Source organism: Fusarium sambucinum, chromosome IV, assembly GCF_050947815.1.
Source record: "Fusarium sambucinum isolate potato_lamoka chromosome IV, whole genome shotgun sequence".
Classification (NCBI taxonomy): domain Eukaryota; kingdom Fungi; phylum Ascomycota; class Sordariomycetes; order Hypocreales; family Nectriaceae; genus Fusarium; species Fusarium sambucinum.
The window spans coordinates 6686489-6714049 of record NC_139291.1 but is presented as its reverse complement, the minus strand read 5'-3'; the positions used below and the strand labels follow the sequence as shown (position 1 = coordinate 6714049).

General features: G+C 48.6%; 8 protein-coding genes across 8 annotated transcripts; 4 read left to right on the top strand and 4 right to left on the bottom strand.

The window, feature by feature from the left end:
• Positions 1–95: 95 nt before the first annotated feature.
• On the bottom strand, positions 96–3012 carry FSST1_002189 (Zn(II)2Cys6 transcription factor domain-containing protein; the record flags this gene model as incomplete). Its single annotated transcript, XM_083223849.1, has 5 exons — positions 96–1131; positions 1189–1313; positions 1362–1496; positions 1550–1569; positions 1623–3012. 5 exons carry the CDS (start codon positions 3010–3012, stop codon positions 96–98), a joined length of 2706 nt encoding a protein of 901 aa, XP_083092371.1.
• A 1881-nt stretch (positions 3013–4893) lies between these two features.
• On the top strand, positions 4894–5442 carry FSST1_002188 (cupin domain-containing protein; the record flags this gene model as incomplete). The annotated part of the gene is made up of 1 exon (XM_083228152.1): positions 4894–5442. The coding sequence occupies one exon, from the start codon at positions 4894–4896 to the stop codon at positions 5440–5442; it is 549 nt and encodes a 182-aa protein (XP_083092370.1).
• An 843-nt stretch (positions 5443–6285) lies between these two features.
• Positions 6286–8268, top strand: FSST1_002187 (FYVE zinc finger-domain-containing protein; the record flags this gene model as incomplete). The annotated part of the gene is made up of 3 exons (XM_083228150.1): positions 6286–7208; positions 7263–7659; positions 7714–8268. 3 exons carry the CDS (start codon positions 6286–6288, stop codon positions 8266–8268), a joined length of 1875 nt encoding a protein of 624 aa, XP_083092369.1.
• Positions 8269–8955: 687 nt separating this feature from the next.
• FSST1_002186 (P-loop containing nucleoside triphosphate hydrolase protein) lies at positions 8956–11247 on the bottom strand (the record flags this gene model as incomplete). Its single annotated transcript, XM_083228149.1, has 2 exons — positions 8956–11151; positions 11209–11247. 2 exons carry the CDS (start codon positions 11245–11247, stop codon positions 8956–8958), a joined length of 2235 nt encoding a protein of 744 aa, XP_083092368.1.
• Positions 11248–13696: 2449 nt separating this feature from the next.
• On the top strand, positions 13697–18319 carry FSST1_002185 (uncharacterized protein; the record flags this gene model as incomplete). Its single annotated transcript, XM_083228148.1, has 4 exons — positions 13697–13888; positions 13944–14253; positions 14304–16945; positions 17000–18319. 4 exons carry the CDS (start codon positions 13697–13699, stop codon positions 18317–18319), a joined length of 4464 nt encoding a protein of 1487 aa, XP_083092367.1.
• Positions 18320–19276: 957 nt separating this feature from the next.
• On the top strand, positions 19277–20208 carry FSST1_002184 (proteasome subunit beta; the record flags this gene model as incomplete). The annotated part of the gene is made up of 2 exons (XM_083228147.1): positions 19277–19405; positions 19489–20208. 2 exons carry the CDS (start codon positions 19277–19279, stop codon positions 20206–20208), a joined length of 849 nt encoding a protein of 282 aa, XP_083092366.1.
• Positions 20209–20372: 164 nt separating this feature from the next.
• On the bottom strand, positions 20373–21704 carry FSST1_002183 (uncharacterized protein; the record flags this gene model as incomplete). Its single annotated transcript, XM_083228146.1, has 1 exon — positions 20373–21704. The coding sequence occupies one exon, from the start codon at positions 21702–21704 to the stop codon at positions 20373–20375; it is 1332 nt and encodes a 443-aa protein (XP_083092365.1).
• A 343-nt stretch (positions 21705–22047) lies between these two features.
• On the bottom strand, positions 22048–25098 carry FSST1_002182 (glycoprotease family-domain-containing protein; the record flags this gene model as incomplete). The annotated part of the gene is made up of 1 exon (XM_083228145.1): positions 22048–25098. One exon carries the CDS (start codon positions 25096–25098, stop codon positions 22048–22050), a length of 3051 nt encoding a protein of 1016 aa, XP_083092364.1.
• Positions 25099–27561: the final 2463 nt, after the last annotated feature.

The window sequence follows — 27561 nt, the reverse complement described above, 5'->3', positions numbered from 1 at the left end:
AGCTTAGGATACGGTCATACATACACTTCTGTCATTGGATGTTTAGAATAATCATACTATAATTGTAAAAATGTTATTCGTATATCGAACAGCTATTATCCTAGCCCGACTGCCCACGCAACATTACCGAGCTGTCGTATCAATATACACAAATTTTCTACGATTGCAGGCGCCATCCTGTTTGCACCGCCAAAGTTAGCCTGGAGAATCTCGTGTATGGCCTCCATGCCTGCTTTGGGGTTCTCCATTGTCGCTTCAGATACCCCGTTGCGACTGTTTGGCCCTCGAAAAACAGGAAGTCCCTGCCCCATGTTGATGTACCCCTGTATACTTGGAGATTCTGGCCCGTCTATGTATATCTTCTCGTGTTGAGAAGATAAATCTTGTTTACCTCCCGCCTTCTTGATTACGCCGTACGTCCAGATGGCAAGCGCCGCATGGTGTACTCCAACAGCGTAAAAGTTTTTCAACTGTGCTGATGGGAAGAGCTTGGCGAACCGGAGGACTTGACCTGCGTGCCATATAGCTGCTCGAGAATCAACACTTTCGACCCATTGCTGGAGCACGTGAAATGCTCGGTGTGCTTGTTCGTCGCCCTCCTTGCCCGCGAAGAGCTGGAGATCGTCTGTAGATACATGCAATGCCATCATAAGTTGATTGAGCAGGAGCCGCTCCTGTGCTGTGATTTCAGGCCAGTTCATGGTTGTAACCTTGAAAGTCTGCAAATCTTGTAAAAGCTGGTGCCGGCGTGCGTCTAGTAACGAATTGGTGTTTCCATACGGGTCCTGGGTGTAGGATCGTATCCTGTATGATGAGCACAGGTTTCTATACTCCAATATCAGAAGCCAATAGGCTTGGAGGTAGATTGCTGCCGAAAGCTGCACATCCAGTCTGTGTCGGTTTTCTGCAAGAAGGTTCAGATTGCGGAATAGATCGCCAACTGAAGGAGCTCGCTTAACATGCCCATCTTCTCGTCTCAAGTATGCGTGCTTCCACTCCCTGGCTGTTTTGGCGTACCAGAGCTCTTTGGATGCAGGCAGGGGAAGTGTAAGTTCAGCATATGACATGACGGGGTTGGTCAGGGCTGTCATTGACTGCTGACTATCGCGTATGAAGAGGTGAAAGACGAAACTGTCATGTTGTTAGCAACTGAAGAAAGTAGTAAGTCTTTTCAGTATGAGTGCTTACCGTTTCCATTTCTCCATGTCAACCCAAGTTCTCCATTTCTGTTCAAGATTGGCGCCCTCGTCGTCGGCAGTTACTGAAAGCATGGGGTATGTAGAACGTTGAAACTTGCCACGGTATCGCATCATCTAGTCATATTAGTTGAAAGATCGGACCCTATTGCGAATGTTTCGTACCGTGGTGGGAATGTTGACATGGCACTCTGCAATCTCCATCTTGCGTCGATTTCCACTCCAAACACCAGTGTCTTGGCCGATAACAATAGCTTGTATAAGGCCTATGTTCAGGATCGATTCGTTGTTTTCTTCGAACTGCCATGGTCAGTCAGATAGTTGTTCGGTAAAGTTGCAAATGTAGTACATACTCGTTTGGGCATGACGATTCCTAAGCAATGGCCATTAGCAACGCAGAACTAGTTTCATTATGGAAATACGTACGGATAGCTTCTTGAAGAGCATAACCAAACTTTCGTAGTGTCGGTATAGGAGTTAGCACAGCGCCAGCTGCTGCGGCTCCAGCAATCCACTCAGGCTCCTGCTCGTTGAGCTTGAAGGTGGGGAAATGGATGTATTCGGATACCTGGTTGGTATGGGAGTTGAGGAATACATGCAACATGGTATCCAGGAGATCTGCCGAAGGAAAGGACCCTGAAATACGACTTGACATGGCTTCAGGTTGGCAAGCTCCGAGAACAAGTGCCAGGACACCGTCACGAGCAGCAAAGTCCAGCTTTTGGTCAACGACTCGTCTGAGGCCTCCTTTAGAAGCCTCGGCTTGAAAAGACGCCACATCCTTTGTCGACACTGGAAGATTTCCTTGTTCGCCGAATGCATTATCCTTTGCCACCGGGTCCCATCGCCAAGGGGACACATCCCAAGCGGTGACGAGATTCTGCCGTATATGCGCGTGTGCCATGTCAGCAGAGTTGTCTGATCTGGGTGTATCCGGCTGGGCTGGTGTTGCGGCCATGTTGTGCATGCTGGTCCCGCCTGCGTTCCAGTGATCCAATAAGCCAAAGTCCATGTCTGAGAGCTCCATGTTGGTGTCGTTGCAGAAATCCAGAACGTCGAGACCTTGGTTGTCTGGCATTCTGGCTGGCTGATCATACTGCTGCTCATACAAGACATCTCGTAGAAAGTCGCAAAAGGGGAGCTGGTCTGCGTCGGGTTGTTGGGAAGAGCTAGCTTCGGATCTGGTGAGGTCGCCTGTATTAGGAGTGCCCGATCTAGATCGGGGTTGAGATTGCAATTGGATGGATTGTCCATACAAAGAGGATTGATCGATAGGAAAGGATGTCGGAACAGGACCGCTGCTAGGACCGGCTTCGTACTCGTCATCATTTTGAGATCGCGCGCTTGCAGATAAATGAACCAGGTTCATGGCTGCTGCAGTACCTGCTTCTGAAGAAACGCAAGTCAAACCACGACGAGTGCATCGCTGGCAAGGTTTCTCCTCTTGACACTTGACCCTCGCAGCGGCACAAGCTTTGCAAGCATGGGTGACTCGTCCAGAGTTGAGAGCAGTGGTAGTGCGTCGTCGCTTTTTGGAGTCATCGTTCTCGTGGTTTGCCTCATGACGTTTCTTCAAATCAGCACGAGCGAACGTCTTTCCACAGATCCCACAAGCAAAGCGACGGCCCAGAGTGTGAGTTTGGACATGACGCTGGAGATGTTCTGGTCTTGAGTATCGTCTACCACAATGGCCACAGACATAGAGTTGATGTCCCTTTTCAGTATCAGGGGCAGGTGTTGCAATGTTTGAAGTGTCCGTTGAAGGGTTCGATGGAGGAGGGTTCGTTGAAGAAGATGAGGGTAAAGGATTAGACATGGCGTAACTCGTTGGAAACAATCACAAGCCTGGAGAGACTGTGATTATTTCCAGTTATGGCATTGAGTATATATATGAGTAAAAGGAGGTAAAAACAAAATTGGTACAGCGAATAAAGATGCTTATGGTTGGATAGTAAGTAAAATGTATGGTAGGCAAGTGCCGAGTTACTGTTGTAGGGCTGTAAGTACCTGTTAAAGAATCAATACTTGACCGGAAATTGCTGCGGATATAGTCGCGGGTAATAGATTATCATAGACTAAGCGGAAGTTATCAGGGATATTTCAAGCTAGGAATGAATGATTGGCTCGTCAATTAATCAGTTATGTCAGTGCAAGGATTGAGTGACAAGCCAGGACGAGGAAAAATTGGGGAGAGAATCTTTAACGTTTCGTTGAACGTCACATTTTCAGCTGAACTTGGCCTAGAATGTAGTCCAATGCCCTTTTTGGTCAAACTCCGGCTTCGATATCGGAGCCGATTTGTCTTGGAGGTGACAATAATCAAAGCGTCTGTTTGACTTGATATCTGTCGTCGTCAGCGCGCCTATGCGCACCAGCAAGGGTTCATTGAGTATGGGGATAGAGATGGAAATTTTGCACACCAAAATCGAACTATACACTAGTCTAGCATGCAGTATTGGTTGGCGATTATCCATGTACCGAGACTAAGAGACTAAACGCATACGTACTCAGCTCCTAGGGCCCCATACTTGAAAAGCTCCGGCTTGAAACCATTACGTCTCGACTCGACTGAGTACGTCGCCTTTTTCCCTTTGTCTTTGATCAATCGACGAGGCTTTCAGGCTTGGATTATCTGATCTTGTAAGGATGCGAGAACTGGTTTCGTAAGACACTCCGTTGTCCGAAAAACAACCCTGCCTCACTCACCTTCAAGTGGCCGACTCAGCCGTGCCAAGACACTTATTTAATACCGCGATGCCCTCTCATGTCACTTTTCAAACCTGTGTACGTCAATGTCTGATGGCGTCAAAGACGAATAAGCTAGGTTCTATTGGCGTAAAATAAATCAACCACACAAAGACGCGAATACCTCATTTTATCAGTCCACGTAATGCATACAGTAGCGGCTTTCCCCCCTACTCCCCTACTTGCTTTGGGTTAGAGATGAGAGACAACAGAGGATAGACTCGGCGGGCTTATCTTCTTTGGTATTAACGTTATCCATCATTGGATTCTCATCTCTTCGGTCTGTGTGACCTTTCAGGCTTGCTCTGAGATGATGAGTTCTGTTGGTGTTTCACATACTATCATGTGCTACGTAAAACTCAACATCACATCTTGTGAACGCGTGTACAAGATTTTAAGGGGCATCTCTTCAGCATCGGAGTCTCCAAGGAAACTCTGCGATGAATTTGCATGCAAGTTACCCTTGGTAAGTGAGTCTCGCGACAAGGTATTCTGACTCGAGGACAACAAGGGTTAATTTCAACACATGGCAAGTTCCGAAAGATACATGCACAAGGATAAGTCTAATCAACTCAAGTTTACAAACAAGGTTATTCGTATCCGTCCAGTCTCCAATTGGTTACTTAGTCCTGGGGACGGAACCCGAATCAATCACAACATACGCAGCAAGCCGCACCTTACTACAGAACTTATCGTGGCCCAAGAGGAATGAATGAAAGATGGAAACACAAGAACGTCATTGAATGCATTGAAATATCGGGTATGCAAAGATGTTCCGTCAGCAGAATACAGAGCTTGTATTAGAAAATATCACTATAAAAGGACATCCCAACTTCCTCGAATGAGAGGAAACTCATGGGTGAGATTGTCATATACACCTACAATGAAGAGCTTGTGTTGCTTTCGGATTGTGTCATACTGGGCCTATCTGTCTCTCTTCTTTTGCCACATCATGGCTGAACACCAATTACCTGTACCGAAACGGTTCATTACTGGGCACAATTATGACGGGAAAGCCATATTCGACACTCAACTCAATGATGAAATGCCCACAAATATCCTCACAAAGTACAACTTTCGCCTTGGCTATGTGACTCTAGGGTTTCCAGTTGACCTCACAGGCGATTCGGACATCAAGACATATCAAAACTACATCGCAGATCCTCCGGGACTTGCTCTCCTTGGAGGATCAGTCCTCCGTTTTGTCGACTTTCCTCCGGGTGGAAGCGACATGCATAGAACACTGAGTGTAGACTATGGTGTCGTGCTAGAAGGTGCGATGAAACTGGTATTGGACTCAGGCGAGAGTCGTGTGTTGAAGAGAGGGGATGTGGTAGTTCAGCGTGGAACAATGCATCAATGGGTTAATGTGGATCAAGAGAAATGGGCTCGAATGATGTTTGTTCTTCAGGAGAGTAAGCCAGTAGCAGTGGCATCGAGCGGAGTTGAGTTGAAGGAAGAGTTGGGAGGTCTGGGTGATGAAGTGAGACCTTCTACCTAAACAACATGGGCTGGATTGGATCTGTTGAAGATACAGGGTAAGGACATTGAAAAGGGGGTCTAGACCTAGTATCCCAACTCATTAGTAGATGAGATTGGATTGATTAACGATGACAACCTTGAGAGGTGATAAAGGGTCCAGCCCATGTTAATATCAAATGGTGTCCACCTGATAAGCAGCAGCTCTTTTAGCGTCCAGGTTACCAAGTGAGGTTTAGGTAGTTTCAGACGAGGTAACGTTAGAGGCTCTGAGGGTGATGCAAGGGTGATCGCGTGGGCGAATTAGTTAGTAGCCTCCACTCTTCGGGCAGCCCCTCAAACCTCAGACGCCAGTCCAGCCCAGCCCGTCCAGCCCAGTCAGGCCAAGCCCAGGGACTCTCTGAAGGTTCCAAAGTCCAAACTCAACACGGAATGATTCAAACCTACCTTCCGTATCAAAGGTTCGCTAATATTGAATTTATGTCAACTTGACTCGCATCATCACAAAAACATCATTTTATCCCATCAAGTAGTCTAATCCTTGCCTCGCCACTCAAAAGGTTAGCCTAGTCCTCCAGTCCAGTCCAGACTACATTCCCTAAATCCTGGCTGTATGCATCATGCGGATGCGAGTCTACCTACATCGAACCAACCATTTTCTAATCGCACTTACAGGACAGGGAATAAACTAAGCTGCAACGCAACATACCTACCTACCATCAAACACCGCATTCGACCCTTGAATTCTTCCTCTCCCACACAAGGAACCCATCATCTTATACATCATTCTTTCTGTATTGCCTCGGACGAAGCTCTACAGCTGCCGAATAACCCCATCTTACCATTCGAGCTCTGATGAGCTACTATGGCCAGCCCTTCGGGTGCTTCAGGCTATTTGGGCCCTGAATCTGCAGGAGAGCACAGCGCTCCCTTGTCGAGTAATTCTCATAGCCCACCACGTTCGATTAATAGTGACGACAACCAAAACGAAAACGACCAGCACGACCGCGACCAAGACCAAGACCAAGACCAGGATCAGGACAACGACCGAGAACCGACATGTCCCTGGCAAACATCTCGATTCCACCACCAAGAATGCTCGCGATATTTCGACTGTCCATCTCACGCCATAGAGAGGAGTCTATCACAGAGCGGCGAGGCAGATCGAGAATCTATCAATAGTTCCCATTCACCCGAGATACCTCCTCCAGATACCGACCGAGAACACACCGACCAACAGAACTCTCGTTTCTCAGACCAAGAGCTTGCGCAAGGAGTAAACAACGGAGATGATGCGCAAAGTACTACGGCCGACGAACCGGACGACGATAGAGACGCCACATCCGCCACAACCGATCCCGAGACGAGTGCAGAGGAAGATGCAGGCACGGCAGTTGCCCAGGAGCCAGAACAGCCCTCGGATAACCAACAGAACACAGAGATGGACGATTCGGAGAGCATATCCCAGAACAGGCGGTCTGAACAACAAAATTCTATAAACACTCCTTCCGAGCATACAGAACATATACAAAGGCCCAGTCGAGGTACTAGCGCTACCAACACGCAAAGAGCTCCAAGAACATATGCGACGCCGTCTCGCGAAAGAATGGATGCGCCTTTGCCATCACTTCGACCCCTCGAAGAAGCCCTACCTCCGCTTTCCCGATCCGCTCGACAGTCCGTATCTTCAGATTCGCAAAGGCCTAGATGGCAACCAGATAATGAAGTAACATACTGTCCCATCTGCCATGCTCAGTTCAGTTTCTTTGTGCGTAAGCATCATTGCAGGTAAGTCAAACCGTGACCCTAAGATTCTCCCACTCCGTATACTTACCATAATAGGAAATGTGGAAGAGTCGTTTGCAACTCCTGCTCGCCGCACAGGATCATAATTCCGCACCAATACATCGTTCGACCCCCAGGCTCTGAAGCAGCTATGCATCAGTCCCTGCTTGTGGACGGGCTGGGAGCCGGATACTTTGACGTGAACGACATGTCGGGAGGTGAGCGAGTAAGGCTCTGCAATCCCTGTGTCCCGGACCCGAATACAGCGCCACCACAGAGCCCGGGACCGCAAGCTACTCTTTCTCCGCGAGTTCCTCACCAAAGGTCTAGGAGCAATATTGGCGATGCTTACGGAACACTACAGTCGTCTAATCGACATGGTGCAGTTTTTGCTCCGGGAACTAGTGGTGACCCATATCGATACCTCTCTCCAAGGATGAGGAGTGTCACAATGGTATTTTTGCCTCTGCCCCCTAAATTTGTGCCATATACTAACAGTCAGTTCCAGGGCTCTACTTCATCCGGCTCTTCTCCTGGTCCTTCTCACAGGAGACGTAGCGGAGCGCATCAGACACCCATCGAGCGTTTCCTCGCAAGTGCACAGGCTGCTTCTCCATCTTCGTATCCAGAGCGATACAGTTCACTAGGAGAATCATCATCTAGGCAACGTGCACTACCGCCAACCCCTCAAATTGCCGAGGAAGACGAGTGTCCTATTTGCCATCGCGAACTACCATCGTCGAGTCTTCCCAACGCCGAAGCTCTACGCGAGTCTCACATCACTACATGTATTCAGACGCACAGCGCGTACGGCACACCCCGCGGCGGGGAAGGTGGAGCACCAGTTGCCCCTCGTCGGACAGGCATGTATACGTATATAGCCACAGAGAAGGATTGCATCGACGATGCAGAGTGCACTATTTGTCTGGAGGAGTTCACAGTCGGAGTTCCTATGGCACGTTTGGAGTGTTTGTGTCGATTCCACCGAGCGTGCATCTCATCCTGGTTTGTCAAGCACCCGGGACGATGCCCTGTTCACCAGCACGACGGCTTCGGATACTAAGATCAAGTCAAGAGTTGATGGTTTAGAGATCATGGACTGGCAAGAGGGATATTGCATATGGGAAATGGAGTAACGGATCTGGGGTCTGGTTGATGTCAGCGTCTTTCATGCTGTTTAGAGTTTGAGTGAGTGTCTAGCCACTTTGCCTTTCATTCATTGTAAGAGTTGGGTGTTGGATATGGAACCTTTTTCTAATCAATACATACAGAAGCATTTATTGATCTCCACTATTGAATGAGAACATCAGTCAGCATTCTTCGAATGACACGATAGAGGGAATAAACTTTTTAGCAACTTGTTTTTGGAAGTCATGTTTCTTGTTATCTTCGCCGTGTGGGGATACATTCATCAGCAGTAACGGGGGATCCTTGTCTGCTTTGAGAACTACATGATGCAAACCCTTGGACCCAGCACGAGAGATAGTTAACCTGAAAGGCTGACACTTTGGTTTCCTGATCACTTCGTCTCAAGAACGTCCACCATGCAAGTCTTGCAGAGTTTGTGAGTTCGAGATACCCATGTCTATGTTGCAATGTCCAGGGTGAGGAGTTTTCTCTATTCAGAAGGTCTAGTTGAAAGTAAAGATTTCTGTGTTGGGGTCGAAAGAACACCAAATACGTTGATCATTGTAAATTTAGTGGCAGTAGTTCTTCCCCCAAGTATTTGGATGATAATACAATGCTGTAATCATTCATTGTCCTTACCATCGCTCAGGTTCATTATTCTTTGCGTGGTTTCAGTACAACGCTGGATAAAGACTTCGTACGAAACCTCGCCTGCAGTTGTGTACCGTAGTTTCATAACATTCGTGATCAGCTTTCGTAACCCATCAATTCCACCGCGTGGTATAATCTCGCGCTTGTCTCCATCCTTCACATTGTATAACATGATGCGAGGCAGTTTGCTGTATTTATGCGCGGCCCCTAATAAGTAAGCATACACACAAACCTGGACGATATGCTCGTTAGTTAGCTGTGAAACAAACTTGATTTCCCAGACTATCTTGTCATCTTCGCCGTCCTGGCTGTCAAGAGAAGATGTGACAACATCTGCTCTGCCCCATAGGCCGGTTCTCTGGCCGTCGACAGCGAACTTGTCCAATATTCCGACCTCAAACTCTATATGTCTAGCAGGATCTACCAACTCGTTATAAAGTCGACACCGAGCAAGCTCAAAGTCATGATGCCCCATCCAATCAAACTTGTGATGTTTCATTTGTATCATACGTGGTTGGTAGCCGGATTGCTGGGCTTCATAATTGCAGGCGTGGCGGCAAAGCCAGGAGACCAGCTGTTGGGGATGTTTTGGCATATTCTTGTCGACTTCCCCTTGGAGTACGCCCAGAGACTTCAAGGTTCCTGAAGTTTCAAGCTCCAGGGCGGCGGCAATGACAAGGCCGTTTATATCGCTCACAGATTCGAAGAACCCCTTTCGCGTGTCTGAAGCGACCACATTGTCTATGTTGATGCGTCTGTGGCCTGACGAATGTAGTGAAACCTGTTTGACACACAAAAAGCGCTTGACTACTTTATCAAGGGGCTCGTCCTGAACATATCGAGCTATTTCGGTGGCAGAGCAGCTCGATGGAAGAAAAAGACCAAATTGAAGAGGCCGACCGGGCGGGTCAGGTAGCTCAATGTCTGCTTCGTCACTTATCATATTGATGATCTCTGCTGTATCTCTTATAGCATCAACAAAAACACAAGGCAACATTTTTTCTTCATAGCTGTACAGAAAGACAAGCTGTTTTAGAGCGCGTGTCAGGGCCACAAAGACTTCATTGGGACATTTGTCGTCTGGTACGTCGCGACCGAAATATTTCAAATATGAAGCGTCCATGCCAAGAAGTATTACCAGTTCGCGCTCACGGCCTTTAAACTGGTGAATGGTAGAGATACACATTTTCCCATGAATCACGTTATCGTCGAGAGGCGCATCGTCATAAGTAGGTACAGAAATAGGAATACCATGGACCTGAGCGAGTGTGTTGACCAATTTTTGTATCGGACCTTTGGCGCGGACAGAAGGCGCTATGATGGCACAATTCTCTGGCCCATATCGTTTTATCAGAGGAGATAGCTTTTCAGCTATTGCGCGGCCGTCCCAGAGATTACACCTCAGGACAATGGGTTTTGGGCCGTGCTTTGAGCTCGAGATGTACTGCTCTCCGCCCAGAAACCCCCGGTTGATGAACTCTACCGTCGGCATGGGTAATCGGAAGCTTTTCCCCAGCTCAACTTTATTAAAAGGGTAAGGACTTATTGGACCTAGCAACTCTGGGGCCAGAGTCAGAAATCTCGGATCTGCATCGCGAAAACGGTATATCGATTGACGTTCGTCGCCAAGCACGACAATACGTGCAGGCTGACCTCCTTTTGCGACACTGTTGGACCGAAGAAAGCAAGCAACTAGCCAAAAGGTTTCCGGATTACAGTCCTGGAACTCATCCAAGATAACGATGTCATAGGGTGTAGAATTCCACAAGGGAAGCTTGCCGCTATTATCAACCTTTCGAAGTAGCTTGAGAAGTTCCTTATCGTTTGGCACAGTTTCCCCCAATAGCTTGCCGGCCATGCCGTGAAAAGTGAAAACATCGCTGTTGTGATACTTTTCAAGGCGACGAGATGTTTCACTCTGGAGTCTTTTTGAGAAGAGAATGCTGCCAATTTGTTTGTCTGGGTGATTCGCCGCAATGGCTTCTATCGTGGCTGTTTTGCCAGACCCTGGCCTTGCCGACACCACAACATTCTGAGAAGAACAAAGTTCCGCGATCTTTAGTTGTTGTGGGGATGGAACGAAGGTAGACTTTCTACCTGTCGACTGAAGTTGGCGACAACTCGTTGTGAGAGGCCGAAGAGTTTTGCGCTGAAGAATCAGACGGACCTAGCATTCCCGTCAGTAAAATGACTCCAACAGATTACCAAGTCCATCTCTGTTTACCGGTAGCGGTCGGCTCCAGGCCGAGAGCCAGAGATGCATTATATCAGTTCGCAGATGGGGAAATAGGATGACGCTTCCATGTTCGTTCACGATGGAAGAATTTCTTGAGAGGGCTTTGAGTGTAGTATAACCTCGTTCATTTACAAGTAAAGAAGGCCGTGTGTTTTCTTAGATGTTCGAAGACATTTTGTGTTTGGTTTAAATGATTCGATGTATTATTTCTTTTGATCGTTGGTTGTTGTTGTTGTTTAAGCTAGGTGCCCGCTATGCTGAAGAGGAATATCGTAGGGCCGTTCCTGTCTTGAAGAATGCCTTTAACTTTTTAACCTCGATATCTATAAATGCAACCGGAACAGAGTTTTTGGGAAGTTGTCAATTGTAGGGTAAAAGCTTTCTCTTTTCATTTGAATGCCATGTTTGTAATAGAAAAAATCTCGTCATGTAGAAAAAAGCCAGTTAGAGGGAAACCCGACTTATTAGATTATCGACCCAATGAGAAGGTGGATAACTACGTAGTGAAAACACGGCATTTCATTGGGATCCTCTGGTTTGGTTTAGTTTCCCATCTAACATTATTAGTGTTCAGGCCAATTAGTGTGGCTGTGCATTCAATATGGAGATGCAGCTGATGGAGAAAAGGGAAGGCTAGAAATGCAAAGTGATAAGTAGTGGATTAGTAGGCAATAGTCAACAATAGCAGACAATGGTATGGCGAGTGTCGAGATGAGGCTATCCACATGGGAATCTCCTGGTTATAAATAAGCAAGATAAGCTATAGGAGGCCACATAATTTTCATCTCGCCTTTTTTCACGTCATGTTACTATGTAGTTATCGTGGAGCCAAAGGGAAGTCATCACGACAGGCGAGAGGAGCCACGAATCCAGGGATCCGAACTGCAAGGGTCAGTGCAGACAGACGGCTGAGAGTCTATTCTTGCGAGCTACGTAACCTCAGCGGTGTTAGCGATCAAGGAGACAGGGGTTTGAGAGGCCTAAACTAGAACAAGACACCTTTCCTCGATCTTGGAAGCCTGGAAACCTGGGATCCAGGTCCAGTTCCCTGACCCATGTCGCGCTGATGAGGGAGCTAGGGAGTGATTAGGACCTCCGTCACAAGCAAAACCGAGCTTTGGTCTTCCCCCAGACCATCGATTACGTAGGTCGTGTCCAGTTACTTTCAGCATAGCAGGGGTCTATCTTTGACAGGGTATGGAACAAGAGAGGGAATTTATCTTTTGAATATGGTGTGACTTTCATAGACTTGGCTTGTAGAAACAAGTAACTATTGTAAATAAATCGCTCTCTCCTCTTTGGTAAGCATGATGGCTCATACTATTATGATCTCTGTCTGTGATACAAGGACAATGGGTAGCTGCACTGCACTGGACAGTATAGTATGTACAGCACAGCAAATGCAAGAGTTAAGATGGAGGTCAAGGGGAACAAATGTTTCGGATCTACGTGTGCTCCCCAATATTTATTGAGGCCAAATGGCATTCGTCCATTCATTGCTTCGGCATTGTAGGATCCTCATAACTTACAGTGAATGGTGGCCCACTCTGCCGCGCTACTCCGGCCCGCAATCGCAACTTATTCTTCCTCAAGTAGACACGCAAAAGCACTCTTACCTCCACTGTTCTCAATCAATGTCTCAAAAAAGGTTCTGCCGTCAGTAACTACTCCTGATAGGTAGTGATGGGATGCGCGGGCAGGCTTCAATTTCCCTTGCTGAGCCACAAATTAGCTCCCTCCCACTAGCGAAAGTGACTTGAAAGTGACCACTCTTAAGCGACATGAAACTATATTCATAAAAGTATCCAATCTGTATTCTGCTATCAATGACCTGTGCGCCGTCGATCAACATTCGGCGCAACTCACTTCAAGCTTGGAAGAAAGCCCATTCCTTGGACCTAACACTGAGTTGCAGCTGCAGGTTGCACAAGCTTGCAGCACAGCGCAATATAGGCTGTAACTATACCTGTCTTGTCAACTTGGTGCCAGGTTTCCCTCCACCTCCCATGAGTCCCATCCCAATTCCTTTGGCTTGGCCTTCTTACATCCTTCTTCACCCTCTTTTCTACTTCACCCCCTCCTTCATTCTCATTCTCTTCTCAATTTCCTTTCCTTTCATTTCCTAGCTAATCTCTCGTTGCCTTTTACTTGCTGGCCTCACCAGCTAGGCACGTAAACAACTTATCCAAAGCTAATAAACTAGCTCAGCTCATGCCCAAGCTTACAGCTACAAGCTAACTTACCAGCTACAAGCTAACTTACCAGCTACAAACTATCAGGGCATCGCAACCTTGCACGCACCAACTTGGTCGCCCACTGACCTCACGAGGGTCGTTCGAAATCGCCCTCATTACATGAATGTTTTGCGACGGTCTTTCGAGCTCAATCTTCACCAATTGACAACCGCGAACAATACAAATTTCCCATAGCAACACGTTCCAGCAGCAACCGCAGCAACGCTGCTCGGCACAACGTCATGTCAACCGCCAGAGAAGCCGAGGAGCTCAAGCAGCAGGGTGTCGTGGAAGCCGCCGGCGATCCTCAAACCAACGTCACTGCAGATGATGCCCAAAAGTCCATCGTCCAGGCGTCTCGAAATGCTGGCGTCGCTGCTTTCACCTTCGACCCTGATGCGAGCCCAGAACAAAAGAAAGCTCAAGCCAAAGCTGTACGCACTTTCTCACTTCCATTTGCGACTACAAACTAATAATGCTCTTGCGCAGGCCATCCCGCGTGAGCTCCAGCAAAGCAGACGCCCCAAGGGCGCTGCCATAATCACCGACGTCGACGATGGCACCGGCCCCGTCGAAGACCTACCGGAAGCCAGCAAGGATGGAGTTTTGGACGTTGCTCGCGACGAACAGGGCAAACCACTTGCAGACGGTGCCGATCCCGAAAGCGAAGAAGTACCATACTCAAGAACAGGATGGGCTCCGCAGCTGGGATGGCCAGAGGACGATGCAATGGCGCAAGAGAGTCTGCTCGATCACGCAACATGGGTAGAGTCAAAGCTTCCAGATACTCTGTACGGTGGTAAGTATCAATGCCAGCTGTAGCTGCACAGCGATCACTAACATGGCTAGATTGGTATCACAACACTGGCGTCATCATATTCGCATGTGTCACTTCCTGGCTTGTCGCTGTCTTTGGCGGCGGACTTGGTTGGGTCATTATTGTCATGTGTTTCTGCTCTACTTACTATCGAACATCTTTACGAAGAGTGCGACGTAACTTCCGAGATGACATCTCTCGCGAAATGGCCCTCAAGAGGCTCGAAAACGATAACGAATCCCTCGAATGGATCAACTCTTTCATGGTCAAGTTCTGGCCTATTTACCAACCAGTTCTTGCTCAGACCATCATCAACTCCGTTGATCAAGTCCTGAGTTCTGCTACTCCTGCATTCTTGGACAGCTTGAAGCTCAAGACGTTCACATTGGGTTCCAAGCCTCCTCGCATGGAGCATGTCAAGACTTACCCCAAGACTGAGGACGACATTGTCATGATGGACTGGAAGTTCAGCTTTACCCCTAACGACACCGACGACATGACTTCTCGCCAGCTAAAGAACAAGATAAACCCGAAAGTTGTGCTCGAGATTCGAATTGGCAAGGCCATGATCAGCAAGGGACTCGACGTCATTGTCGAGGATATGGCCTTCTCTGGTATTATGCGACTCAAGATCAAGCTGCAAATCCCTTTTCCTCATATCGACCGTATTGAAATGTGCTTCTTGGAACGACCAACTATCGACTACGTCTGCAAGCCCCTTGGTGGTGACAACTTCGGCTTCGACATCAATTTCATTCCTGGTCTAGAGGGATTTATTCTGGAGCAAATTCACGGCAACTTGGCTCCAATGATGTATGCGCCAAAGGTCTTTCCTATCGAGGTCGCCAAGATGCTTGCTGGCTCGCCAGTTGACCAGGCTATTGGTGTTGTTGCAGTAACTCTTCACGGCGCCCATGGTCTGAAGAACAGCGACAACTTCGGTGGCACTGTTGACCCTTACGCATCCTTGAGTTTGAGTAGGCGCCAAGAGCTGGCCCGAACAAAGGTTGTTCCAGACAACCCCAACCCCAGATGGAACGAGACACACTACATCATTGTCACATCTTTCAACGACACCTTGGATATGCAAGTCTTTGACCATAACGATTTCCGCAAGTCCAAGGAGCTTGGTGTCGCCTCTTTCCCCCTTGAAAGTATTGAAGAGCTCAATGTTCACGAGAACCAGCGATTAGAGGTCATTTCTGATGGCAAGGCCCGCGGCATTGTTTCTTGTGATATCCGTTTCTTTCCTGTGCTTGAGACTGTTAAAAATGCAGAGGGACAAGACGAGCCCCCGCCTCCCTCGAACCAGGGTATTCTCCGATTTACTGTGGAACAAGCCAAGGATTTGGACGGTACCAAGAGTCTTGTAGGATCACTCAATCCTTACGCCGTTATGTTCTTGAATGGTAAAGAAGTCCACCAAACCAAGAAGCTGAAGCGCACCAACAATCCTATTTGGGACAATGGTTCAAAGGAGATTCTTATTACAGACCGAAAGAAGGCCAAGCTTGGTATCACAGTCAAGGACGACCGTGACCTTACAGGCGATCAAGTTCTTGGAAAATACCAGATCAAGCTCGACGAGATGCTCGAGTGCATGGAGCAAGGCAAGGAATGGTACAACCTACACGGTGCTCACACTGGTCGCGTCAAGATGATGGCGCAGTGGAGACCAGTTGCCATCTCTGGTGTGGCGAGCACTGGTGGCTATGTTACCCCTATCGGTGTCATCCGCCTGCATTTCAAGAAAGCTACTGATCTCCGAAACTTTGAAGCATTTGGCAAGTCGGACCCTTACACTCGGATTCTGCTCTCTGGTATTGAAAAGGCACGAACTGTTACCTTCCGAAATGATCTGAACCCTGAGTGGGACGAGGTCTTATATGTGCCCATTCACTCTGCTCGAGACAGACTCGCCTTGGAGGTCATGGATACAGAAAAGGTTGGAAAAGACCGCAGTCTCGGAATGATTGAACTCTTCGCTGCGGACTATGTCGCCCAAGATGAAACTGGCGAGTATCTAGTCCATGACAAGAAACAACTCCGGGAAGACGGCCTTCGTCTCCACAACAAGGGCATCGCCAAGGGTACACTGCATTACACGGTTGCCTTTTACCCTTGCTTGAATGTTGCTGATCCTGAGGATGAAGAAGAGGAAGAGAAGGAGAAGGAGGGGGAGGGGGAAGCAGAGAAGGACAAAGATTCTTCTTCTGGAGAGGAGCAATCTCCTCCTACTCCTCAAAGATCTGCCGAAGCTGGCAAGTTCAGTGCCAGCTTGGACAAGCCCAAAGAGAACTACCTGGAGCCCCCTACACCCACCACAGTTGGGCGTCCCTCGATCGAAATGCCCAAGGGCCCTCGCAAAATCCGACTTTCTCCCGAGGAGCTTCTCAAGTACGAAAGTGGTTTGCTCATCTTCCGACTCATGGAGGCAGAGATGCCCGAAAGCCACAGTCTTTTGGAGGTTCTTGTAGACGACATGGCATACCCATCTTATATCTCTTCGACTGCTCGCAGCAAACACCACAAGTTTGAAGAGATTGGAGATTGTTTCATCCGTGAGCTTGACTTTTCTCGACTTACTCTTCGAGCTCGCAAGAAGGGTGACGACGACGACGACCTCCTGGCATCGCTCGCTGGCAACACCTTGGAAACGCTCAAGCAATGTTTGGTAAGACTCGTACAATAACATCATATACAATTGCCTGAACTAACACCTCGACAGAACAACCCGACAACTTTGAAGCTCAAGGGTGAGGACGGTCGTCCTGCAAGTGTCAAAGTCAGCTTGAAGTATATCCCAGTCAGGATGCAACTCGACCCAAGCGAAAGTATTAACAATATGGGTACACTTCGTGTTGATGTTCTCGATGCTACCGATCTTCCTTCAGCTGATCGTAACGGCAAGAGTGACCCTTACTGCAAATTCGAGCTAAATGGCCAGGAGATTCATAAGACCAAGGTGCAGAAGAAGACATTGAACCCCACATGGAATGAATACTTTGAGGTCAATGTTCCTTCAAGGACTGCTGCACAGTTCAAACTGACTGTATGGGATTATGACTTTGCGGACAAGCCCGACTTTTTGGGTGGAGCCGACATCAATCTCGAGTCTCTGGATCCGTTCAGACCGTCTGAGACTAAATATATTCTCGACGGCAAGTCAGGAAGCGTGCGCATCCGACTTCTATTCCGACCCGCCTATGTTCAGCGAGCACGTCAAGGCACATCCACCTTTGGCGGCACTTTCTCTTCAGCTCCTGGGCGTATCGTCACTGGTGTCGCCGGTGCACCTATCAAGGGCGGTGCCGCTGTAGCGGGAGTTGTTGGCCACGGTGTTGGTAGGGGTGCTTCATTCCTCCGTCGTGGTATCTTCAACAAGAAGGACAACAACGACGTTATCGAAGAAGACAATGAAGTTGTTGAGCCTCAAGGATTAAGCCCTAATGGTACCGCTGGTGCCAATGGCGGACTTCGCCGATCGCCTGCTATCAACGAGGAAGGTAGCTCGAACGGCAGTCGACCCCCTACCAGCAATGGTCATGTTAGGTCGAAGAGTATTGGCCAGTCATCAGTTCACAGCGCCAACCCAGGAGCTGCGCCGAGCGGCACGGCTTCCTTCACTGTGGTGGACGCTTCCGGCTTTCCTCCTGCGTCTGATCTATACGTCGTTATCACACAGATGAGCCCCAAGGAGAAGACAGTGGGTAAGACCAAACACTTCAAGTCCAACAGCGGACAATGGACGTTTGGCGAGACTTTCAAGTTCCCATGCTCACCCGATACACAATTCAAGATCGAGGCCAAGGGGCAGCACACTTTTAGCAGCGATGATGACCTAGGCGAACACATCTACTTTGTCGATGAGTCAGGTTCTTCTGTTGCTAAGGAACTATCTGTTGGTAGCGGAACTGTGACACTCAAGAGCAGTTTCCAATCGACGGAAACAAACTTGGTCCCCGACAGCCCCAAAGCCCATATGCGTCGAAGCTTCATGAGTAAGCGGGATGGGCGAACCAGCCGGGAAGTGACACCGAACCCTTAAGCCGCAGCTTTGGTGTTGAAGAGGATGTTTTCATTTTACACGAGTCTGAAGGTTGATCCTCGTTATACATGATGTTTCTTTTCACGTCATTGTTTTTTTTTTGTCTTGATTCGAATTCAAATCTTGGTAATATCTGAGTTCACGTTGGAGAATGGAACTGTGTGTTCTTTTATGAACTGAGGAGAGAGGAAGATGCTCAATCAAGCAAAGGGGTAGTGGTAGAGCGAGTGTGATATCCTCGTTTGACGGTTTTCTTAGGCGTAAATTGGGTATGAGGATATGGAATTGGGAAACTTGGCATGGAACCTAGGAAGCGATCAATGAGTAAAACCTACGTTTAAAATAATTCATAAAGTCAGCGATTATGATATCTTTCAAGAGCAAATGTGCATCCATATCTTGACATTCCTCAGTAGAAAATTCAGCTGCTGGAAGCATAAGAGACGAGATTAGTAGGTCAGTTTATGCTACTTAGACTATACCTCTTAGGATAGTTATTTTTGTAGTCTAAGACTTATAAGGTCTTGCTGATGTATTCTTAATGCCTAATTCCTAAGGCAACAATCGATAAAACACAAGGCCACTGCACTCTTAGGTTGAGGGGACAGCGTCACTGAGCGCCTGCGGTACGTACCGAATTTGGAGGTTCAGTTGACGCGCGCATTGGAAGCTGCCTGAGCCTCAGCTTCCTTGTCTGGAGCTACGCATTCCCACCTCCATTTCCACCTTGACAATCTATCATCCACCTTTTGCCGCCAACAACGCCAATTCCGATCACGATATAACGAAAACATCACGACTCGATAGCCTTGATATTTGTCAGCTAGAGCAAGGCTCCCTTCGGTCGTCTAAAAGTCACCGAAAGCTCTAGGATCCGAGGCACTTGGACAGCATCAACTTCGACCCATCATTACAAGTCGATAAACTCCCGACTACTACTTCTCCAATACAGCCAATATGGACTCCCTCGTCTCGAAATACAGCCGGCCTTCGTACGAGCAGAATGAGCCTTTTGACGATCAGGATGAGCTTCTGAACTCTATGGGTGATCTCTCGGTCAAGTTTGCCATGCCACCCGTTGCTCAGGTTGGTCATTAAAGCATGGAGCTATCTAAACCTAGCTCTACTCTCCGTTGCTGGCGGCCAGACTAATAACCTTCTGCTTGCAGCCCTCATCATGGCTCCGCGCTGCCACAGATGACCGATCCAACCCCAACTGTCCCATCAAGATCGCTCACGGAACCACCACTCTCGCCTTCCGCTTCCAGGGTGGTATCATCGTCGCTACCGACTCCCGAGCCACAGCCGGCAACTGGATCGCCTCGCAAACCGTCAAGAAGGTCATTGAGATCAACAGCGTCCTGCTAGGAACCATGGCTGGTGGTGCCGCCGACTGCCAGTACTGGCTCGCCTGGCTCGGCATGCAGTGCCGCCTCCACGAGCTCCGACACAAGCGCCGCATCAGCGTTGCCGCCGCCAGCAAGATCCTCGCCAACCTCGTCTACAGCTACAAGGGTATGGGCCTCAGCATGGGCACAATGTGCGCCGGAGTTACCAAGGAAGAGGGTCCCGCCCTTTACTATGTCGACAGTGATGGAACTCGCTTGTCAGGTAACCTCTTCTGTGTTGGGTCAGGTCAGACATTCGCCTATGGTGTTCTCGATGCCGAGTACAAGTACGACCTGTCAGATGAAGAGGCTCTTGAGCTTGGAAAGCGAAGTATTTTGGCCGCCACTCACCGAGATGCCTACTCAGGTGGTTACATCAACCTGTACCATGTCAAGGAGGAGGGCTGGGTGAAGCACGGCTTCAACGATACCAACCCTATCTTCTGGAAGACCAAGCTGGAAAAGGGCGAGTTCACCAACGTGACAAGCAAGTTGGACTAGAGGGCTTTAGTACTAGGAATGAAGACATTGAGCCTATGAAGTGAGGCATACACAAAAATATAGTGTTATCCCGATACAGAGCGTAGAGCTCCCAAATGGGCCTGGTATGTACATGATACATATAATGATACAGATCTGCTCATGATTTTCCAATCATTACTCCTTCAGTCTCTCTTTATCCAGCCATCGACGCCCAATATCCCCTCCCCAACCTCAGGATCCATAGGCCACTTTCCAATCCCTGTGATGCTCAACTCAGATTCATACCCAGCCTGGAACATCTCCATACCCGTCCAAGCTATCATGGCCGCATTGTCAGTACACAGCTCCACGGGCGGCGCAACAATCTCCATCCCCCCGTAGCCCCTAACAGCCAGCATGGACCGTAGAACGTGCATAAGAAACTTGTTGCTAGCAACACCACCCGCCACAACGAGAGTCTTGGCAGCTCGTAGCTCGGGCTTGTCGTCAAGAGCGATACATAATCGACCTGCGAGGTGAACGAACGCTGCCATCATAGTGTGCTGTGCTAGAGTGCGGCGTTCAGGGATGGACATTGAAGGGCGGGATGTCGCTAGGTCATGAACATGGGTATAAATACTGCTGAAAGAGAAGGCGAGCTTGCGAGTTTGTCGGAAAGGCGTGGGGATGTTCCAGTCGTAGCCTGTGGGTGGAGGAGTCATTTCTGCGGAACGGGAGGCCGGTGGCGTAAAGACAGCTTCGTAAGCGGCAGTTGTATCGGCGCCTGGTGGAAAGGCGAAAGCTTCCAGAAGACGGCCGTACATGACATGCTCGCTCGCATCGAATATCTCGGACGGTAAGATGTCACGAGCTGTCTGGTCAAGGAGGTTTCCAATAGCAATGTCACCACTCGTGGCGACTATGGAGTGTTCTGTTAGACCTGTTGAGTAAACAAGCTGAGTATGGCCCCCGGAAACAAGGAGAGAAAGAAAGGGAAACTCTGGCCCTTCTCTAGACTCTTCTGCTTCGCCCATACTCATTCCCAATGCTCTCGCCAGTCGTGGTGTCAGAGCATGAGCCTGCATATGATGAACACCCACCAAGGGTACGCCCCAAGCAACAGCCAGTCCCTTTGCCATATCCAGTCCAATTCCTAGATTCGAACGCATTCCTGGTCCGCGAGTTACAGATACAAAGTCCGGAACCTGTTTTCTCACACCACTAGCGTAGCAGATTCTCTTGGTGTCTTCATCTTCTGCAGCTGGTAAAGCGTTTAGCGCACGACGAACAAGCGGTGCTAAAGCTACGCTGTGACCTTTTGCTGCTACAATAGGATGTATTCCTTTGAAAACGCGATTGTCCGAGGATATGCGTTCGTTGAAAAGAAGTTCTGTTGATTGTGAGGTATGACGAAGGATAGCGACACCTGTGTCGTCACATGATGTTTCAATTGCGAGGGTCGTTAGAAGGCGCCTCTGTCGCTGGATGCTACCTAAGAACGTCCTCTTATTTCCGCTCAATAAGAGAGACTGCATCTTTCGAGATATTATAAGTTGATCTCAGATACTATGAGACCAAGTGAAGTTGAAATTTAAAGGACGAACGGCCCCACCCCCAACCGTTCGCGTAGAATATAGAAGTTCTCACCCAGTACTCTACCCATGAAACATATTAAGACATGTATATATCACATGGCAAAACTAATCAAAAGAACGTAAGTATAGTAAGACTTATCAGTGTTCAGATAATTTCAATTTTGGTAGCTAGTAAATCAAAATGCCTTTTAGGCTTGTTTGTACCTTGACGCCTATTCCCAATGCTTCCATAGGCGATGCTTCGTGCATATCGTCATTAATCAGATTAAAAGTAATACGGTACTTATACCCAGTTTTTCCACTCGCACTTGCATCCTCCGGTCCCGCCGTCGAATCCGCCAAGTTTCTCATCACCTCCAGCTCTGACATTGATCCATGGACCGCCCGCCCCAATGTTGTTGGCGAGCAGTTTGGGACTCTCATCGTCAATGGTTTGTCTGTCATCGATAGGCCAAGACCAGACAAATTTCTTCTCTCGATCTCCTCCATGTGTGTCCATCGTGATTGTAACAGGGTACGGCATCGTTCCTGGTCGAATGAGCTCTGCAGAGCCGTCGATGCCACCCTTCTCCTCAGAATCGATCAGTTGCGACGTGTTGGCAGCCAACTTGCGTGTCCAAATCTGGACGAGCAGACGTGTCTCGGCCCATGTCACAATAAAATCTGCTTCTGTCTCCTTGCTGCCACCATCCTCATCTAGCGGGATATCGCCCTCTTTGGTGTCGTTGAGAGCCCCTGTGGACTTGAGGAAGATGGTACGCTTGAAATATGTGTAAAACCCATAGTGTTCCGTTGGAAGACCGCGATCGTAGAGGCGTACTGGCTGTTGGACTGGCTGTGGAAGTAACACCGCGGGCTTAGGAGTACCATCCTGGTTGAGGTCGGGTGGTGGGAGAATGCTAGGGAGGTCAGGGATACTGGAGTTCCCCTCTGCCTCATTTTGTCGCTTGGCAAGCTCTTTGCGCTCGTCCTCTTCGGTAGGGTCAATCAAGCTGATGTAAAAAGGGGTCGGTTCGCCTCCTTTTTCATCAGACTGAATTCCGTCGGTGGTGTTTCCCAAAAACCACATTTCCTTGAACTCGGGTGGATCAGGACTGGGCTTGAAGTCGGGTGTCTGCCGGGCTCGGATTACGTCTCCAGCGTTCACGGCACTTCCCATGCTTCGACGTGCCTTGGCCGAAGGCGCATCTCCATTGGGGGTCTTCCAGTTCTCACGGGTACTGTTATCCCACTGGATCTGCATCATGATAGTAGGCTGGTTGGCGTTGTAAGGTTTCACGGAGTCGTGCTGCTTTTTGGGCAGAGAGCAGCTCCACATGGTGGATGGCTCCGTGCAGCTACTTCTTTCCATGGTGTTGTCTGGTCCAACGATGGACAGGTCTCCTGTTGGCATAGGTGGAAAGTCTGTCAAGTTAACCCAAATTGATGGCACTTCTTCTGAATGCTCAGGTCGCGTCAAAACCACACCCAGCGTGATCGCCAGAATTATGATGACAAGAAGAATTCCCAGAATAATCATCCAGACTCGACGGCGTTGACGACCCTCGCGTCCAGTTCGGCCAAAACAACCTCTCTTTGGCACACATCCTCTGCCTCTCCAGAAACCACCCAGACGGCGAGCAATGGATTCTTCCTTTTCATCCCGACGTCTCTGACGCTCGGTCTTGGTCACAAAGCCGGCATCGCTGTGTGGGTGTTCACGTGGCACTGCCGTACCCAAGGGGCGTGTCGGAAGTGGCATTTGTGAGAGACGTAAGTTGTCTCGAGGAGCGGGCGTGAGCGGGATATCAGTCATCTGATCGGCTCGTTGCGAGGACATAGTAGACGAGAGGCCTGGAGATATGGGGCCTGGAGATGCAGGGGCTGGAGATGGAGATGGCGGGAATTGACTTTGGAGCGGATGTCCAGGTGGGAAGACTGCTCTGTATCTGATAGGGCCAGTCTGACTTGTCTTTTCCGGTGGCGAGTACGCAGGAAGCTGCTCGCCGACGCTCTCTTCTTCTTCTGTTACGAGAATCCGAGGTTTCTCTAACATAGTGGCTTCGGGGACGGGAGATGCTCTTGCGGTGGAAGGGCCAGACTCGCTTTCCTGAGTATGCTCGATACGAGGCGACGGTGTCCGGCGTGGTGTTGGAGCTTTGACAATGGGTGTCTGAAATGAAGCAGGGTTCAACTTTGGTGTAAGATAATCTCCTTGTGGGCTTTTTGTCTCCGGCTTGTTCCACCATTCATCCCCTCGAACACTCCTTGGAGATTCAGCGTACACCTTTGGACTGGTAGTGAATGTGAGTCGGTTCTCCATAAAAGGAGTGACAACATGGTGATCCCACCAGCCACGGGACTTGGATGCAGCGCTGTCGGGCGTCAGTACTGATGTCTTTGCCTTGATTTGCTTGTGTGGGCTTGGAGTTCCATCTTCTTCGAACAATGTGCATGGGGTACCACTGTCAGACTCATCAGGAGTTCTGCCTCCTAGCTCCAAGCTGATGAGCCTCTGATGAGCTGATTTTTTGAAGTTTGCTGGAACGGCTGGTACGGGAGGGACATTGCCAGCCGTGGTCGTACCGGGAGACGGGAACTGTGAGTATATGCTGGAAGTGTAGCGAATGGTGCTGAATGAGGACACAGTATCTGGGGTGTCGGGTGACCATACAGATTTCTGTTGGGCAGGTACCAGAGGCGAAGCTGAATTGTTCACGGGATTACGAGGTAGGTATGCTTGTGATGAGGGCTCGATGGGTGTTGGAGTGTTATCGTATCGGGAAGCGATACTCGCTTCTTCAGACGAAAAAGCTAGGCCAATAACGATAGGTCTATCATCTGGTGAAAGCTTGTTGTCCGGGGTGCGAGCTGACTGAGCTGGTCTGGCTGATGACTGCGGTGATGCAGTGGCCGGACTTTGGTCTTTACTCTTTTTGAACCAGTTCCAGTTCCCTACCGAAGCCGAGGTCGGTTCTCCTTCCAACGCCTTCAAGGCAGCCGCATCAACAAACTTTCCAGTACGTTCAACCGGTGTTGGCATGTAGTTTTGGCGTCGAAAAGACGACATGTCGGTTATGAGCTTAATTCCAGCCTTTGCATTCTGGGCCTTTTGTCTTTGTCGTGACTTGACCCGATTGATCCTTGTAGCAGAAGCTCTCGATGATCGTCGTGCGGCAAGCTTCGAATTTCTAGCTCCGACGTTCAATGGAGGGGGGAAGACTTGCTCACCGGCGTCGATCGGTGTGATGGGCTCGTCGTCTTCCCACTCCTCCCATTCTTCTCGACGTCGGGGTTGAGTTTCCGAGTATGGCGGCGGGTGCGCCGGCTCTCGTGGTTGGGTCGTGTTATTCATTGTGTAAATCTTGATGTATTAGATATCGATAGTGAGTGATTCGATGTGACAAAGATTAAAGAGTGTAGCAGCAACTGGTCTTTAAGCCTGTAAAGCTGAGTTGTGGGTGGTCATGTATCTTGCCGTTTGTATGATAGATGCAGAGAACAGTTTGTATGGTTTGTGAGAGAAAGGGTGTTGACGAAAGAGATGCTTTGTTTTAGAATGAATGAGTAGAACGAACAGAATAAAAAGTAAGTTAATGATTGTTATTTGCCACAAAGGAAAGAAACTTGAACAATAAGATGCGAATTGCTTATTCACGTTCAAAGCAAACAATGTCAACAAGATCTAACACGGAAGAGAAAATGAAAGATGAAAAGGAAATAAGATAGCAGAGAGAAGAATAGAACGAGAACAATAAACAGGTGAATCAACAATAAGGACGCGGCCTATAACACCGTACCACCTCCCGCAACTGCATGCTATGCTGCATATTGTTGGTAGTGGATCCTGTTGAAGGTATCCGTAAATCCCATCTAGATTGAGCAGAATCAAGGGCGCAAAGCCTGTTGATTGGCTTCCATCCAGAAACCCGCATCTATTCACTGCAGGGCTAAATAAAGCATTCGAGGACCAAACGTTGAACGATAGCTTATAGGCTGTGAATCAAATGACTTGGCGCATCCTTGAGTGTAGAATAGCCGCTCTCACTCTGGGGTTCGACCTTCTGATTGGCCAGCTCTAGGCGCCAACGTTGAGGTGTGTGTGATTCATAGGCCGTTGGATTGGCGACCGCGCCTGGAACCTGCAACTGCAACGTCAAACCAGAAGCGAATTGACAAGGACTAGGGAGATTGGTTTGAGGCGAGAACAGAAAGTGTCTCTCTTGGAGATGCGGGAGAAATATCGATTGGATCACGTCCCGATCAAGAGGCTCTCCGGGTGAGAGTGTCCGGTATCCGGCATCATCCAGTTCGTCAATCACCCACAGATTCTTTTTCTAGAATTACAACCACTTGGCCTAGCATGAAGAGTTCGTCGGCTGATCAAGACAAGAGGTTTTATGAAACCAAGTCACGTCTGATGCTATCGCGCAGCCATTGCAGCAATTCGCAAACGAAAAAATTGCTCAATTCCGACAAATAAGTGTCTTGGATGGTATTTTCTGCGAGCTTCAGATGTAAATGGTCAGTCAGCACAGGTCTCTGACGTGAAGTGTTGTGCAATTTCCTGTTTATTTAATTTCCTTTAGCACATCCAGAGGTCTGACTTCTTGTATGACGACGGGGAGTACAAGAATCAAGAAGAATTATTCTGCACTTCCACGCATCGATCAGGTCTCTAAATTGGTCTGGCCATATCCAGGCCGATGATGCTGCAGAGGCCGTATTGCCAGCCTGAAGAAGCCTTCGTCGCAGTTCATGTCGGTGTCTGGTCATCCGGTTTCTGAGCACTTGAGCGAGTTTCGCGGGAGGCCGCCAGATATAGGCAGATACTTCGAGGCGGTTTTCTCTTTTTTCTTTTGTTACGCCCATCGTGCCATCTTTCGTAACAGACATGACGATGCTTTGGAAATGATGGAAGGGAGGGGGAGCATAGGATAGCCTTGGTCACGTGCTGCAGTATCCTAGCTTCTGTAAGGGACAATCAAGATGAAAATGAACATGGGAGCAACTTGAGCACACTAGTCAAAAATTAATAATTCTAAGCTGACTATCTGGCAGTACTTTTCAGTCTTCAGGAACTATAATTCTAAAGTGATAGTTGTCGAGTGCGGCTATTATAAGTGCTTGTTCAGAGTACAATATATATTGAGGGTTTGTACCTAGTTCTTAACCTACACCACTGGGAACCAGATATTGAGAACAGCCCTAATATCTTTACTGACATCAAGGGCCATACTGTTGCGATTTATGTTTAGACAAGCAAAAGAACGGACTGTCGTCAAGATGTTGAAGGTGCTGGAAACTGATCTCGAACACGTGCCATAGCACGTGTAGCCTATTTGTCACAACTGACAGGTTTCTAGAATACCTATGTACATATTTACATCCAAACTTGGCTAAGATTTGATGCAACACACCAGTACCAAATTACGGGCACTCGGCCTGCGAGAAAGCGAGGTCGGGAGATTATTTGACCGTGCTTCTAAACACAAAAAGGAACTTCTGCTAAAGGCCCTTATTCATGACTGATGGGATTTTGTTTCTCAGTAGTCCAAGAATGGGAGGTCTTGACTCGACTGCTTCCCACTAACCTATCGGTATCCATCCAGTGGGCAAAGTGACAGGCAGCACCCCTGAATCCTGAACCTAAAATTCAACGACCACTGAAAGTTCAGACGGGCAGATAATTTACATGAGGAATGTGGGGTCAGGCCCTGAAGAAATATCATGAGCAATCAGGAACAAGAGTTCAAAAGGAACATCACTTAAGAAGTATTATATTATATTGGAGCTTCCGGCAGGGTTGAATGGAACA